This window comes from Macaca fascicularis, chromosome 7 (assembly GCF_037993035.2).
Source record: "Macaca fascicularis isolate 582-1 chromosome 7, T2T-MFA8v1.1".
NCBI classification, from domain to species: domain Eukaryota; kingdom Metazoa; phylum Chordata; class Mammalia; order Primates; family Cercopithecidae; genus Macaca; species Macaca fascicularis.
In genome coordinates this window covers 85,410,775-85,428,095 of record NC_088381.1, presented here as the reverse complement: position 1 = coordinate 85,428,095, position 17,321 = coordinate 85,410,775, and the positions used below count along the sequence as shown (strand labels likewise).

General features: G+C 49.6%; 1 protein-coding gene and 1 pseudogene across 7 annotated transcripts in view; both read left to right on the top strand.

Moving 5' to 3' along the window:
* Window positions 1-209: 209 nt before the first annotated feature.
* On the top strand, window positions 210-1,134 carry LOC102143569 (uncharacterized; annotated as a pseudogene).
* Window positions 1,135-9,030: 7,896 nt separating this feature from the next.
* The window catches only part of ADAMTS17 (ADAM metallopeptidase with thrombospondin type 1 motif 17), a 363,322-nt gene continuing 355,031 nt past the window's right edge, over window positions 9,031-17,321 (top strand). For 6 of the 7 annotated variants that reach the window (XR_012415486.1, XR_012415487.1, XM_015453452.4 and 3 more), the window contains exons 1-2: window positions 9,031-9,183; window positions 9,595-9,965. Coding sequence is in view for 4 of the 7 variants with exons in the window: in XM_015453452.4 (XP_015308938.1) it covers window positions 9,105-9,183; window positions 9,595-9,965 (450 nt within the window). In the remaining 3 variants the exon portion in view is untranslated. Of the gene's footprint in view, window positions 9,184-9,594; window positions 9,966-11,793; window positions 12,455-17,321 lie in introns of those variants that run through there. The other variant, XM_073996845.1, reaches the window with a different exon arrangement.

Here is a 17,321-nt window from a genome sequence, read left to right as displayed (position 1 = left end):
ACTCAACTCTGAGGCTGGCTGCGATTTCAGTAGCACCGCCTGGTGGAGGGCAGAGCCAAGCTGATGGCTTGGCACATCAGGTAAAGTAGGGCACAGAGGCACTCCGGATTGGACTGGTAATAGCTAGACTGAAAAGTTTGTATTTAAAGGGATAGTAACTTGGACTTGTTCTGCAATATCCCCACAAGGGCCTGACTGAGTGAGCAAGCATGGAGGGCCGCGGGGATTTCTGGACAGTGGCCATTCCCAGAGTCAGGCAAGAAGGCCTCAGGAGGCTGGGGCGCCCGTTCATGGTGAAGCGGAGGCTGCCAGCGCCCTAGAACCCAGGAGGAAGCACACAGGCCCCACAGAGTGGTTGGCAAGATTCACTCGGGGATTAGGATGCTGGCCAGATCGCGGAATTTGAGGCTGGAATCCAAGCTCAACAGGAAAGTAGTGAAATACAAATTGGAAAAACAGGGCTTTGGAGCAGGGAGGGAGCTGGTGCCTGCGTTTCCCACCAATGCTCGTTTAGGAAGACAGGACTGACGCTGGCCGGCCGCCCCCTACTGGAGGGGATGTGGCATCTCATTGGCTGCCAGGTATCGGGGTCCGTTACTCCTGGAACCAATGTGAAGAGAGTCTCAGAGGAGGCTGTGGTGGAATCCCCCACGTACCCTTGTTTCTCTCACCTTTATCTCTCGATGCCTTGGGGCAAAGGCCTTCTTCCACCTATAAACAGAGTTTACACGTGGGTCTTGGAATCCGGGCACACCAATCCCCAGCTAACGAAATCCCCGAGTTGCGGGATTTGAAAGGGTCAAGTTTGGCCCAAGAACCCGCAGTCCTCTTTTGTCTTCGGCCCTCTATTTCTAAGTGTGGGCTTCTAGCACGGAGGCTCTGGGCAGAGCCCATGCTGTTTTAGGGCTGGGTAGTTTCAATGACGACAGCAATAATTATCACAGTGATGGTGACCTTCACCCCAACAGGACTGCTGTGTGTGAAGCACCCAAGAGAGCCCCTACAACCAACCCGCCAGGAGTCAGCTCCTGAAAACAGAGTCGGAAAAAGTCACTGCCCATCAGAATGAGCTGTTCATAAAAAACTGGAAAGGTTAGGAGCTCTGTCTATTTCAAGGGCAACAAATTGCTTTGACCCTGAGGACCCTGAAGGCGAGTTTCCCTCACTGCAGCTCTCAAGACAACAGGGATCAGATTCAGAAGGACACTGCCGCTATAAGGCTCTTGTTTGTCTTGTTTTTAATTCCCGCCCTCTGTCCCCATATCTCAGTCCTCCATCTGTGAAACGAAATTCAGCCTTGCCTGTCCACAAAATTAAGACAAGGCATCTCGTGTGTTTGTTAAGATGAAACAAAATCTTAGCAAAAGAAGTAATGATTTCTTTTCCAAAACATTTTTTTACTGTAGTAAAATGTACATAACATAAAATTACCATTTCAATCATTTGTAAGTTCAGTGGCATTAAATACATTCACATTGTCCGGCAGCTCTCAGAGGTGTTGGAACCAGAGCGACTCCATCTTGAACAGGGACTGGGCAAAATGAGGCTGAGACCTGCTGGGCTGCATTCCCAGGAGGTTGGCATTCTTAGTCACCGGATGAGTCATTGGCTGCCAGGGAGGCAGGTTGGTTACCCCAGGAACCAATGAATTGCATCTCAGCCATGCGGATAAAACAAGATGCGGTAAAGAAGCTGGCCAAAACCCACCAAAACCAAGATGGTGACAAAAGCAACCTCTGCTCGTCCTCACTGCTCATTATACACAAATTATAATGTATTTGCATGCCAAAAGTCACTCCCACTAGTGCTATGACAGCTTACAAATGCCATGACAATGTCTAAAAGTCACTCAATGTGGTCTAAGAAGGGGAGGAACCCTCAGTTCTTTCCCAGAAAACTCATGAATAATACACTCTTTGCTTATCACATAATAAAAAAATACCATAACTATACCAAAGAAAAGGAATAAATACCGAAGTAAGGATACTTTTATCCAAGGAATAAATTTACCGAAGTAAAATAACCAAAGTAAGGGAATAAAAGGGCGGCAACTCCATAGGCAGAGCCCATGCTGCTGCTCTGCCTATGGAGTAGCCGCCCTTTTATTCCTTTGCTTTTCTTAATAAATGTGCTTGCATTTTACTCTGCTGACTCGCTCTTGAATTCTTTCCTTCATGTAGCCAAGAACCCACGTAGCCTCCCAGGCTGAACCCCAGTTTCAGGGTTCATCCGATGACACAAGCATCACCATTTCTTTCCAGAACTTTTTCATCATCCCCAAAACACTCTGGACTAATTAAACACTAACTCCCTATTCCCCCTTCCCCTCAACCCCTGGCAACCACCACTCTCCTTTTTGTCTCCATAAATTTGACCACTGCAGGTACCTCACAGAAGAGGAATCTTACAGGATGTGTCCCTTGTGACTGGTTTATTTCACCTATCATAATGTTTTAAGGTTCATCTATGTTGTGGCATGTGTCAGAATTTCCTTCCTTTTTAAGGCTGAATAATCCTCTATTGACTGAATAGATCACACTTTGCTTATCCACTCCTCTGTTGATGGACTCCTGGGTTGCTTCTACTCCTTGGCTATTGTGAATTATGCTGCTATGAATATGAGTATGCAAATACCTGTTTGTGTCCCCACTTTCAAAGCTTTGGTGTATATATCCAGAAATGGAATTGCTGGATCATAGGGTAAGTCTGTGTTTAATTTTTGGAGGAATAGTCATACTGTTTTCCACAGTGACCGTACCACTTTATATTCCCACAAAATTATTTCTTTATATCTGCCTTCCCCCACTAGATAGAACGCAGAGAAGTTACTTTTTCATTTCCAAATCCCCATCACCAGGAACAGTGTCTAGTTCATAACAGAGCTCTATAGAAAACTGTGGGAAAAAGGTGCAATTTATATGCTGCTGCCTCTTCATTTGGCATCTCAGTACGTGGCACACAGAAAGTAGGCACTGAAAAAGAGTTGAAGGAGCTAATGAGTACATGAATGAATGCAGTTACCATTGCTTTTTCCTTGGCCTTTGACTGAGGACAGACATTTTTATAAATTAAGCTACTTAGTTAAATGTAGACCTCTGCCCATGTTTGCTCATCCAGAAGTTTCACTTTAATGCCACTTCAAAGATATTGTTTTCTGTAAATCAGATCATAATTGTGATGAGAGTGATGTAGGGATGTGGCCTGGACTCTCCCCATCACCCCCTGCACAGCCTAATGTATAATGTACATTTTATTCAGGACCACTTTGGGATATGCTGTTGTTCTGTTCCAGAACACAGGATAATGGGGCTTTTTTCTGGGGATGGTGTGGTTCCATCATCAGATAGCAGGTGTGTCATCTGCAGGAACTGGTCTCACTATTCAACCACTGTATGAAAGGTTGGTTATAGATCAACTCTTTGAAACGTCAAAGTGTTACTTTGGCAAATGCTTTTTTGATATTTCTCAACTAATTTACCTTGAAAAGTTCACCATGAAGTTGAATTGCCTAAACTTATACATTGTATGGGCACTGAGATGCAATTTTTAGGGCTGTGTGGGCATCAGCAATGCCTGCTTTCAATACACTGTAGCTATGCTCAGTGTCATGGACCTTGCAGGGCTGACCTCTTTTGTCCAAGCATTGAAGCCAATCTAAAACTCTTTTCCAAAAAGAAAATGTTTTCTTTGCTAATAAGTCACCCTCAACTGCAGGAGAGGCAGCTGTCTGGGCTTCGCTTGCTCTGTTTTGTGCTTGTTCACAGTATATGGCTTTGGCCTTGTTCAGCATCAGGAAGTAGCTGTTTCTTGGGTTATGGAGTTGGATTTAACCCTGATTTTCAGCTGGCCAATCCTCATCAGGAGCTTGGGCAGGAGAAGTAGTACTCTGGTGAATAGTGTCTTCTAATGAAGACATTAGATCATAGATGACCTTGGCTGCATACAACAGTTTATCCAAATAGGGTTAACCAAACAAGTACAATGTGTACCCAAATGATATCAGTGTCCCATGATCCTTCCATCATCCACTGGATGATTTCTTAATTGTAGGTCAAACAAAAGCAAAAGCAGACTTGAAACATTCTCATCCCTCCTTGAAACTGGATCACATTCCATGGTCTCGCTCTTTGAAGTGGTCAGCTGAACAGCTGGATACATGGTCTGGAGCTGGGAGGAGGAGTGCCTTAGTCCATTCCTGCTGCTATGACAAAATAGCTTAGACTTGGTAATTTATAAATAATACACATTTATTTCTCATAATTCTGGTGGCTGGGAAGTCCAAAGTCAAAGTGCCGGCAGATTCAGTGTCTGGTAAGCTCTTTGTGTCCAAGATGGCAACTTGTTGCTGCATCCTCTGAAGAGGACAAATGCTGTGTACTCATATGGCAGAAGGGATGCAAGGCAAAAGGGCCAGGAAGCCCTCTTGAGCTTCTTTAATAAGGGCATTAATTCCATTCATGAGGGCAGAATCCTCATGACTTTGGCCCTTAACCCAAAAGGCTCCATCTCTTAATACCAGCACAATGAGGTAAGTTTCACCATGAATTTTGGAGAGACATAAACCTTCAAACCATGGCTAAGACTCTGGACTAGGGGATGTCTCTCTAAAGTGGGTGCTTGTCTGCTGCCAAAAGAAGGTGATGAGATGAGGAATGCGAAGTTGAGAAGGGGAGGGTTCGAGATCATCGCGCATTGAGAGAAAGGGGAGTTGAGCAGAGGAGTGTAGTAACAATGGTGGGCCTGGCAATGGCTCAAATGAAGAAGGTGACTGCAGATTTCCCTGTTGCATGCTTGGCTCCTGTGGTGTTCGGAGCTCAACCACACGCTCAGTGAGAGTAGAGGGTTGAGTTTACCCAGGCCTGTAGTTCTGCCTGACAACTGCAGTGAAAAGGCATAGGGGAGGGTGCTGAGCATATTGGCAAGCGTGTTTTCAGAGTCACAGGGCCTGGAATGCAAGGAATGGATAGGGAGGCAAGTGAAGAGAGGCTGGTGGGTTGGGAGATGCAGACTGAGAGACCTTCTGAGGTAGAAGCATTTGGAAGAGCATGCTGGGAGGACAAGAAGCCGTGGTTAGAGGTAGATGTTCAAGTTTTGGAAGGTGGAATAGCTAGGGGTGATGACAAAGTGGAGGGTGTGACTTTGAGAGTGGACAGTTGGGGCAGCGTAGCACAGAAGGTCACTAAAGGAGGAAATTGTGGAGCCCAGAGCCCAGGGTGGGGGATGGGAGTTGTTTATATGTGTATCTGTTAGGGGTCGAGTTTGGCTGCATATAACAGACAACCCAAATAGCAACAGCTTAAAAGAGACAAGAGTATAATTTCTTCTGACATAGCAAAAAGTGCAGAAGTAGACAGCTCAGGTCTGGCATGGTGACTCCAAGATGTCATCAGCAACCCAGAGTTCATTGAGCTTTTTGCTTCCCAGGGGTATGGCACTCTTCCTCATGATTACCAGATGGCTGCTGGAATTCCAGCAATCACATGCAAATTCCAGTCAGGAGCAAAGAGGAAGAGACACAGTGAAAAAGGGTATACAGCAGCAGAAGGAAGCTCCTCAAATGAACTCTCCTAGAACTCTAGCCAGTAGCTTCTTCCATCACAGTGGCCAGAACTGTGACAAGTGACCATCCTTAGGGCAAAAAAGATGCTGAGAAATGTAGAATTTTGTTCCCACCTTACATTTTCAAAGGAGTTCCATTCGTAACTACAGAATGCTCAGAGAAGAGGCAGCAGATCTAGGCTGTGGAGCAGCAGCTCCTAAGGGCACAGTGGGAAGGTTTCAAGACTGAGGAGGATCTGGGATTTGGGTAGCGGAAGGCAGTTCACAGTATCATGGAGGAAATGCTGTGAAAGAGAAAGTTGAAGGCATGGAGGCTTAAACTTTTAATATGACCGCTGAACACAAGGATAAAGGGCAAAGGGAATTCAGATTCATGGTGGCCAGATTAAGACCTTTAGCGGATCTGTCTCCTAGCCCCACATACCCACTTCCAGGTTCTGCTTTTTTATGAAGCTCAACGTCTGCAACCTTCATTCTCTGACTCCCTTGCATTTTCTTAGGCTTTTTGCTAACATCTGCCAAAAAGAGGCCCTGGCAGGAGATCAGATGGCACGGGGCAGAGGTAAGGATTCCATGCAACAGGTGCTGGAAGTTGCTGGTGTGGCAATGAAGACTGGGCCCTGGTCAAGGGAGCACTACTTTGGAAGATCCAGAATCAACCATGATAATTGTAACAGTGCAGCAGTAGACACAGGTACCTGGTGCTGGAATCCAATCCAGGGACAGGAGCAACATGTAGTCACTGAACACCATGTTGCCTTCATGTCACTTTTCCAGTTCTTCTTTCTCCCTCTTACTCTACCAGCTACCTGTGGAGATGTTTAACCTTTTATCTGTAGCTATCTGCTTAGGAATAAAAGAAAAGGCAGCTTATTGCATGACTCAGCTTTCAGCTTGACTTTCTTTTGGCAGAGTGAATTGGGGTCCCACGTTTTTATATTCCTTTTGCAGTATCTTTCCTCAACATGCAATTTAAAAAAAAAAAAAAAAAAAAAGAACAATAAACCCTAACAAAGTTTGGTGTGTATTCTTCCAGACTTTTCTCTTTGATTTTACATACATTTATCTGAATCCATGCAGATTATGTCATATGTGTCTGTGTGTTTATATACTTTTTTTTGGTGTGCATCATTCTGCAACTTGATTTTTTGAAAAATTTGGTAACTGATCTTGGAGATCTGTCCACGTTGTTACACATATGAGATTTTTGTATTTCTTTTCATTAATGGTGTTCAAGTAGCCATTTATGTAATGATGAACATTCAAGGTTTTGCAATTATTTGCTCTTAATAAGGTGCCCTGGTGAACAAACATTCTTGTACATGTGCCAGAGTTTCTCTGGAGTAATTAACCAGCGTGGAATTACAGAGCTGTAGAATGTGTGCATTTTTAGTTTTACTAAAACTAAAGTACAACTTTAATTTTACAGTTTGCCCAATTGTTCCTCAAAGTGGCCGTGCCCATTTATACTCCCACCCATGGGCAGGAGAGTATCCTCTCTAATTCTTGATTTTTCTAAGCTGTTTAATTTTGGTTGGGAGATAAAATAGTATCGTTCTGTTTTAGTTTTCATGTCCCTATGGACTAATTTTAGCATTTGAGCATCATCTGATAGGTTGGTGATGGCTACTTCGGGCTGACTTGTGCTTGTGAGGTGGTGTGGCCCATACTCCATGGTTTTCAGTGGCAGGCCTTATAAATGACTCTTTTTGACAAAAAGATTCACTAAGAAGCTTACTGTGATATCTTTAAAAAAATAATATTTTGTGAGTACATAGTAGGTGTATATGTTTATAAAATGTATATACATGAAATTTTTTGATATGGCCATACAATGAGTAATAATCCCATCAGGGTAAATGGGGTATCTATCACCTCAATCACCAGGGTTTCTTGTGCTGCCAGAAAATGCTACTGAGCTGTCAGTTGTCTGAGGCTGTTGACCTGGACAGAGGCAAGGGGGAGAAACCCAGCCCCAGGCCTGGCCAAGAGCAGGACCTGTGCAGATGCCCCCAGAACTGTAGGTGTCAAGCAGTGAGTGGCAGCCCCTTTTGTGGCAAGCCACTTTGGAGGGCCACTGTTCAGCCTTGGGGTTCATTATATTTCGGGGAAGCTGGACAGTGTTATAGATTCCTTCACATGATATATAATCCTGTGATGAATTTAGATTCCCAGGCTTCAAGCAGCATCCAGTGGGGAACTATAACCTTTCTGCTTTGATAAAATGGAAGAGGGCAGGACAGGGAAGGGCAGTGAAACCTGAGATTGGTTATGGTTACACTTCAGTTAATTTTTTTTTTTTTTTGACGGAGTCTTGCTCTGTTGCCCAGGCTGGAGTGCAGTGGCACCATCTCAGCTCACTTCAATCTCCGCCCCCGGGGTTCAAGCGATTTTTCTGCCTTAGCCTTCCGAGTAGCTGGGACTACAGGTGCGTGCCACCATGCCTGGCTAATTTTTGTAGTTTTAGTAGAGACAGGGTTTCACCATATTGGCCAGGCTGGTCTCGAACCCCTGACTTCGTGACCCGCCCGCCTCGGCCTCCCAAAGGGCTGGGATTACAGGCGTGAGCCTCTACAAGATGCTATTCAGCAAGTTAATGGAGTCACCTTCCCTGCAGACCTCAGTTATATTCTGGCAGGAAAGGATCAACTCATTCTGTTATGGGAGACTCACGTTCAAGTCCAGGCTTTGGGACTCTGTGCCTCAGTTTCCTAACCTGTAACACTGAGTGCTGCCTCCCTCGGGGCGGGGGGATCCTGCTGTTAATAAGCACCAAGCCAGAAATCAGGACCACAAATTCTAGTCTTTGCTCCAACAGGAACTCTCTGGGTAACTTATGCGTTTTTCCTTAAGCTCTCTCTCTTCCTCAGTTTTTCAATCTGTAAGAGGGTGTGAGCATGCCTGTTGCACTGGATCCTGTGGGATTAAAGACGACAGGACGTGTGAAGAGTTTGGATAAACGCCGCGGATATAGCCTTCAGGTGCAAACTCAGGTGTGCGGGAAAGTGGACTGGGAGTCTTTCCAGCCACAAACAACTAAAACCTAACTTTAGATGTAAAGAGTATATGCAGTTTTGGATGAAACCGCTTGGCCGGGGCGATTTCCGGCCTATCTTCCCGGGAAACTGGGCAGCAGGCTGAGAGAAGATTTCCAAAAAATGAGGACAAGCTCTGAAGACCAGCCCCGCATCCTCCGGCTCTTCCAGGGTCGCACGGCCCTGGTCGGCTCCCGCGCGCCTCCTGGTGCCGTGTCCCTGCCACTGCCCAGAAACCACGTGTAAGAAAGTGCTGACAACCTAACTACGCACTATGGTTTCGACCCATCCCAACCAGTAGGGAAGGAGGAGGCGGGGCGGAGGAAAGCGAGGGCCCAATCCCCTCCCGCTTTCCGAGGGGAAGGCGGGGCTCGGGGTTTACCACGTTGGGTTTGTCCGCAGCGCTAATTACTTTTTCCAAAGGCTGTAGGGCTTCACTCCGGCTGGCGCCGCCGCCTAGCGCGCTCCTGCTTCGCCGCCACGGTTCGGGGGCTGCCGGTCCCGGGTACCATGTGTGACGGCGCCCTGCTGCCTCCGCTCGTCCTACCGGTGCTGCTGCTGCTGGTTTGGGGACTGGACCCGGGCACAGGTAGCGCCCCCTCCCACAGCCCTCTTCGCCCCGCGTCGGGCGGCTACCTTCCCTGTGCGCTCTCGCGGCGTCCTGGCGGCCCTGGGGCGGCGGCGGGATGGCTGACGGCGCCGGAGCGGAGAAGACGCGGGCTGCTGCCGGAGTACGGGAATCGGGTGGCTCCGTGGCAGGCGCGCCGCCGCCGGGTCTCCGCTTGCCGATGCGCGGCGCCGTCCCGGGAGGTGCTCGGGCGGCTGCGCCGGAGACCCTCCCCGGGTGGCGCGGGCCAGCGTGGAGGTGCCGGGCGAGGGAAGGGAAGGCAGCGCCAGCTCCGGGTCGCTCTGTCCCCGCGCTGGCGCGGCTGGCGGCCAGCGGGAGGGCGGGCGTCCGGGCGGGCCCCGCCGCGCTGACGCGTCTCCTCTTTCCCCGCAGCTGTCGGCGACGCGGCGGCCGACGTGGAGGTGGTGCTCCCGTGGCGGGTGCGCCCAGACGACGTGCACCTGCCGCCGCTGCCCTCAGCCCCCGGGCCCCGACGGCGGCGACGCCCCCGCACGCCCCCAGCTGCCCCGCGCGCCCGGCCGGGAGAGCGCGCCCTGCTGCTGCACCTGCCGGCCTTCGGCCGCGACCTGTACCTTCAGCTGCGCCGCGACCTGCGCTTCCTGTCCCGAGGCTTCGAGGTGGAGGAGGCGGGCGCCGCCGGGCGCCGCGGCCGCCCCGCCGAGCTGTGCTTCTACTCGGGCCGTGTGGTCGGCCACCCCGGCTCTCTCGTCTCGCTCAGCGCCTGCGGCGCCGCCGGCGGCCTGGTACTGCCCGCTCCCCCTCCGGGTCGGCCCGTCGGGTCTGCTGCGGCTCAGGGTGGTCGCCGTGGAGGGTGGGGATGGGGCGCCTCTGCTAGAAGTCCAGCCTCCAGGGGAACCGGAGGGAACCTCCTGCCTTTCCACCTCTCCCCACCCCCCACCCCTGCTTTCGGTACCCACTATAGAGAAAGGGAGTGGGAGGGGCAGCATCGTAGTCCAGCGCCTCTGCGGCCGGTGGAACCCGCGCGGAACCGGTTGCATGGGGTATACGCCGCCCGCCCTAGGGAGCGCAGATCTGGCAGGGATGAAACTGTCAGGGCTCTGGACAGAGGCGCCTTGGCCCCAGTGTAGACAGAGCACTGCATCTACACCGCTGTATCTACACCTGTATGTCACGGGAGTACCTATGTGCGTATAGGTGTTCTGTTCTTGGACGTGGTGTTGGGGGAGTGGGCTTTCACCTCCCTTCCTTTTGAGTCTTCTCTCTGTACCTGGAACAGGAAGTTTGGAGAGGTACCCAGGCAGGCCGCGGCTCACCCCGCTCTTCTTAGCTGAAACGTAAGAAACAGGAGAGAAAGGGTGTTTGTCTTTGCTTCCTTATACTATTAGTAGGCATTTGTCTGGTGCCCACCCACAACCAGGCCTGAGGGGTGCTTACATTGGTGATGAACCCTATTCCTGCCCCCAGGAGCTCCCTTGCTGTGGTAGTAACTTCCCCGCCCCCAAGTCCCTGGCCTGTTGCATTTGAGGCACCCGTAACAGGTACTCCCGGGGGCCGGGGGGTTCTTGTGTGCACTTGCCCTGCCTGTGCACACACTTGATCATGTGGCTACACTGGTGCCCAGACGAGCACTCAGCCTCTCCATCGTGCCCTGAAAGCAGCACACATGGCCAGCAGATGGCTGCCCCCAGCGAAGCTTGGTATGGACCCAGAGCATGAACCGCAGGGATGCTCTTTGTCTTCTGTCTTGACTGGCCTCTTTGGAGGCAGTTTCTGATATTAGTTTGTGTCTGTCCTTCCCAGGCACAAGAAACTCCTCCCCACATTTCCACCTTTTCTTGTGCCACCATCTGGAATTCTCCAGCCTTACAGAGTCTCTGGCAAATCCTAGAGAATCTACGAAGCCAGAAGGCCTGGGGGTGCAAGGTGTTATGTAAGACCTCTCCTTTCTTCCCAGTGCTGTGGGTATCTCTGGGTATAGTTTCCTAGCTCAGCCTGGCTCTCCTTTCAGGAATTTTCTGAATTCTGATTAGGGTATGATCTGCTTTTGCTCAGCTGGGAAAAATAGGCAACTTTGGTGAACCAAGGAAAGTGATATAGACCCTTGGAGGGGGCCTGGTAGGAAGGAGCTAATGTGGACCTGGGACAGGGAATGTGGACCTGGGGCAGGGAATGTGGGCTGTGGGCAAGGAGGCTTAAGTAGGAGTGAGAAAGGCTCAGATCACTGTAGGGCTTGGGTCAAGGCTGTATCATGTTCTGGGAGGGACTGGAAGGCCCACATCATTTTTCCTGTTTTTGCCAAAGTGTTTAAAGTCTAAGTCACATCATTGTACTGTACATGGAAACATCTGAATCCCATTTGCTGCGGTTTAGTGAGTTTCTGTAGAGGTCAGAGTTTATACTTCTTGGTGTAAAGTTTCCAGCAAGGAGCTATCTGTGAAGGAGCCGAGGTGGAAAGCTGGATAACATTGATTTAAAATCCTCGCAGAGTGAGGGCTGGGTCCTTTCATAGATGGCATCTCAGCCAGCTTCTCAGCAAGACTGTCCTTCCCTTCAGCACCATGTGAGGGTGCTGTGCTTTAGATAAAGGAACCCGGCCAACAGGCTGAGTTCAGTGTGTGCCAGTGGCGGGTGTACCTCTAAGACTTCAGCTTTTAAATTCTGTTGTTTAGTCTGCCTTGTTCATCCCATTCATGTGAGCTGGACATTGGACACTTCCCCCTCCGTACATGTTGAAGGCAGGAGGGAAGAGACAATGGGGTGACTTGGAGGTGGACCCGTTGCTTGCAGGGTGGCCCTGAAAGTGTAAAGAAAAGAAAGCAACAGAAACTTGGGCTAACCAAGTTTGCATTGCAGACTAGCTTTGACTTTGGTTCTCAGTTCAGGCGGCTGGTGATGTTGTGTTAGTCCCTGTTGACCGTGGTGGAAGCTCTGTGAAGTGGAGACGTGGAGTTTTGTGTGTGTATTTGCTACGACAGTCTCGGCTATAAGGTGTGGGAAGGGAGGCTATAAGTGGATGATTTTTGGTGGCCGTGGATGAGGAGCATTTCAGAGTGTCCTTGTATCTAAAAATGAGGAGCAAGAGTCGGCAAACTTCTTTGAAGGATCAGATAAATATTTTAGGCTTTGTGCGCCACATAGCCTTTGTTGCAGCTGCTCAAAGCTGCCCTTTTAGTGTGAAAGCAGCTACAGCTATGGAAGGCATGCAAGCGAATGGATGTGGCTGCGTTCAACAAAACTTCATTCCGGATGTTGAGTATCATGTTAATTGCTGGTAAGTCCCACTGTATCGAACATCTCCTAAAGGGCTCAGCAGAGAGTGTTGAGTGCCTGGGCTGGGGGCACACAGGTTCTGTTCCATGCTGCATGGAATCTGTGCTGTTTATCTCCAGAGATGTTTGCTGTTTAAAGGAGATGCATTATTATAATAGATCATTCCTTAGCTGTTCAGGGGCCATGGAGAGTAAAGCACCTGTTCCATTTTTGCTCCTTCACCTTTTGACAGCAGACAGTCATGGGCCTGCGGCGTTCCTTTCTTAGTGTCTTATCTTGAAAAGCTGGGCCAACTGCGCTTTTTGGATCTTCAAAGACTATATAGACTTAAGTATTGATTGTTTTCTGTTTATGCTTCTTCATTGTATTTACATTTCCAAGAGTCTTTAGAGCATAGGCTTTTTGGAAGTGTTTTTATGAGCATATCATTTCAAAGCATGAACTTTAGGTGTATGAGGAGGGCCTTTCCACTCCTCAAGAATTTATGGAAGTTCGGATCAACTGCCTCTGTGACCAGGACCGGATCGTGGAAGGCCAGTGGAATTGGAATCAGGCTGAACTTCATAGGTAGACAGGCTAGCAGAGAAGGCACTTCAAGATCAGTATGAGTGTCAGGCTGTGAAAAGAATCTGTGCAGCTTGTCCAAAGTGAGTGGCTGGAGGGCTTGTTTTAGGAAGAGTGAACGAGAGGAGGGGACGGCTGGAGGCCCCTGCTGTCGGGTTTGGTCTGCCGAGCAGTGGCCATCCTTCCTTGGATGATACTCACAAGGCTTGGGAAGGCCTCCCACTGGAATGTGTCCACTCCTTCTTGGCCAAGGCTGTGGCCTGCCAGGGGCACACTGTGAGATGGGGAGACCGGACAGACCACCAGGGAGCTCTGGGCTGCAAAACATTAAGCCATAACCGCTTTCCAGGGCACCTTGAAGGACTGTGAGAAGGTCAGGGATCCTCCTACCATAGCTCCTCTGTTGTCACAGCCACATGCTGTAGGACTCTTATTTGGAATCACTGGGGTCAGCCTGGTGGCCCAGCTCATCCTCACTCCGGCTGGTCAGCCTGACTGCAGACCATGTGTCCATGTTGGTAGCACGTCATTTGTGGGACATAGGACGTTCATAGTTCTGTACAGCTGTTCCAGTCCACTAGAGAACTTTTAGAGAATGCTCACCTCTAATTTATAGGGGAGAAAGTGTAGTCCAGGTAAGAATAGATGGGGGCAGCCGGGTGCGGTGGCTCACGCCTGTAATCCCAGCGCTTTGGAAGGCCAAGATGGGCAGACCACCAGCACACGAGTTCAACACCAGTCAGGCCAACATGGTGAAACCTCGTCTCTACTAAAGATACAAAAAATTAGCTGGGCATGGTGGTGGGTGCTTGTAATTCTGGCTACTCGGGAGGCTGAGGCAGGAGAATCACTTGAACCTGGGAGGTGGAGCTTGCAGTGAGCTGAGATCCCACCAATGTACTCCAGCCTGGGCGAGCTCAGCCAGCTGATGAGTAGGCAGCTTAGGTTAGAAGTGTTGAGGACCCCACTTTTAAGAGGGCAGCCTGCGTTTGCATGACTCCTGTGATGGAGAAGCAAGTTTGGGATGTTACTACCTCTCTCTTTAGAAAAGAGTTATCAAACCCTTTTGATTGATTTACAAAATTGCCCAGCTTTATAATGCAGCCTCACTCGATGGAGAACAGCTGAGTAGGAATTAGTCTCGTCAAAAATGATATGGTGTGGAGACCCATTGGAAGGGACTGCATTATAATACATCATTATATTGAGACAGGTCTGAGGAAGGTACGTGGTCCTAAGTGATTACCTAGTATTGCTGAAGAATTGATCGTGTGCAGAATAAATATATTTGGAGAATACAGAGAATACGAAGCACATATATAGAACTTTGTAAAAAGAAACAATTGAGTGGATGTTAAGGGGCACTTTGGCAGGTATCGAAGAAGGGCAAAGACAGTTTCGTGAAGTTTGGAGGCATGCAAGTATTGGAGGGAAGAACTCAGAAAGTTCTAAGGCCTCTGGCTGCCACCTCTGGAACAACATTCCTGTGGCCTCATGGTGGCTTCTCTTCACACCCCTTTGTCCTCTCCAGCACTGCATACTCTTGTGTTCCTCCTGATTGCCCAGGGCTTCATCCAGCTGCAGCTCTCCAGGCTGGGCTGACTCCTCTTAGGATGCCAGGCACTGGCTGCTTCTGCACCAAGCTCCCCAGTAGCATCGCCTAGGACACATATTGGATTTTCCCACTTTGAACTTTTGTTTAGTTGACAACATTTTTAAAAAAATGAAAAAGAAGTAAAAGATGGGATGATGAACTGAAGCAGTTTTCTTTGACTGATTGCATTCTTGGAGCTTATTTCCTGAACTCTGAAATACTGCAGCTGCCTGATCTTGGATGTGTGTGATGGGGAAGATGTTTTTTGCAGCCAGTACATCTGAGGGAACCATGCAGAGTCGTTGGTTAACTTTTCCCTGGACCTGCTTCTGTGCACAGGTCCCCAGATGCATGGTCACATTCTTGCTTCTTAGGAAATGAAACCGTATGGCCATTCAGAGCTGCGATCTTGAGCAAGTCATTTAAGTCCTTTGAACCTTTCTGCCTGCAGCCATACAGGGGTAAATAACATGGGCCTTGCAAGGCTGTTGATAGAATGGAAGAAGATAAAGTCTGTGAAATCATTTAGTGAGAGCCTGGCACATTAAGGCATTAAAAACAGGCTTCTTCTCTTGCCCTGCAGGCTGTTCCCAGACTTTTCCAGTTATACATCAGCTGATCAGTCATCGCTGTTGCCTGAATGAGCCGATCATTATCACACACCTGCCATGTGCAGGATGCTCTGGTAGGCCGCCCAGCAAGGCTCAGAGAGAAAGACAATGCAGGCCCTGTCTGGGAAGACAGTCCCAGCCTCCTGGAGGAAGGTGCGCTGGAGCCTGGAACTAGGCAGGGTGGGGTTTCAGGGAGGGAAGAGGGTAGGCTTCAGATTCCAGGAGGGAGGAGTGATGGAAAAGGCACTGAGGCCCCATTGTCCTGAGATAAGGGACCCATGAGTGGATTGGTGGGATGGTGGTTTTAAGGGAGAGATGGGGGTAGAGGAACTGAACTGGCAGGCATGTGGATTAAATGGGGCAGGTCTATGGGTGCCAACCAAAGGTATTTGGACCTTATCCTAGAGCAGTGGTTCTCAGCCTTGAGCCCGCATTACAGTCCCCTGGAGGGCCCATTAAACGGATGGCTGGGCCCCACCCTGGAGTTTTTGATGTAGCAGGCCTGGGGTGGGCCTGAGAGCTTGCATTTCTTGCAAGTTCCCCAAGGGATGCTGATGCGGCCATTCTGGGAGGGCACTCTGAGGGTCACTGGCTGAGAGGCAATGGAGGATGGGTAGTTGGGGAATCCTGGGGATAGTTGTATGGGGAGGACTGGCGGAGAGGAGCACTTAGAGCAGGGAGGTGACCAGGCTCAAGCCTCCAAGGCAAGCCTCAGAAAGGAAGGAAGACCACACGAGAGGGACTCTGAAGGGCAGGCTGGCAGTCCTTTTTGGCTGGCTGACACTGACTAGTGGTCTGAAAGGGCTGACACTGAAGTGAGGGACCCTGACATTACTGAGGTGAGGCCTGCTTTGGGAAGAAGACCAAGCATCTGTGCTCAGGCATTTCACATTTGAGGCGGCGGCAGCAGGACTGGGGGAGGGGCCCTCTGGGTGATGCCTCAGAAGGGGTGCAGGTTGGGAAGCCCCGCATGGCCGTGTTGTGTGGGGGAGGCTCCTTCCACGGGAAGAGGTGCATGCCCACCGGAGAGTCAGAGGCAGGGCGGGAGGATCTGCAGTCACACGGTGGCTTTTTCTTCTTGGAAGCAGGTTGGTCCCTACAGGAAGCAAACTCACCACCCCTTTGGCCCCATCCTCTCAACCCATCTTGACCTAGAGAAGGAGACCTAAGACCCACTCCTGTTAACTGAGGAGCCGCAGACTCCTGAAGAAAGGCAATTCCGTTGCCATCTTTGTGGAGTCATGTGACTTTGTCCCCTCCCACAGAGGCATGCTGCTTTGAAGCATACAGGAGAGACTTCCTCTGTTATCTTAACTGCATTTTCTAAGTGAACTTGTGCTAACATTAGGTGATAAAAACGGCTGTGTCTTTCACACTCTCCACACTGCAGAGAGAGCTAGTCCTGCTTCCGGCAGGAGGTGGTGTGGAGTGAACAATACCTGATTTACAACTCCGTCTTAACAGAACCCTTCAAAGCAAGTACCCACAACAAAGAGAGTTGAAAGCACTCACAACTGCTGAAATATCAAGTTATTGCCTGATCCATTTTATTTGACCCACACTTCTTTAGTATAGCATCCCAAATCCTGCAAAACTTAAGATTTCTCTTTTAAGAGCACCATTTCATTGGGGGCTTTGTTATATCCCTTAAAACCAAGGGGCCTCAGGGTTGCCGGTTCTGTCTGCCATAGGCATTTATTTCTATACAGTTTGTCTCTTTGGAGGACGGTTGCAGGCCTCCTGTATCTAAGGCACAGGCTCATTGCTGGTATTTCTTTACCACCATCAGTGGGACAGAAGAGGCCTTGGACAAACATTTCCCTGAGTCTCCCCTCTCCGCATAGATGGTGACTGCAGGAGTCACACAGATCCAAGAAGCCCTGCTCAGCTCTTGGGGCCACGTGCAGTGGTGGGCTAGAAGCAAGGGTAGTGCGCAGAGCTCCATGGAGGAAAGCCCGGGTTCCAAATCCGAGGACCTCTCCACATGGAATCAAGGCAGTAGGTGTCCAGGGTCTCCAGCACCCAGTTAAACGCTAGGACGGCGCTTCTCAACCCTGGCTACACATTGAATTTTCCTGGTCACCTTTGAAAACGTATCA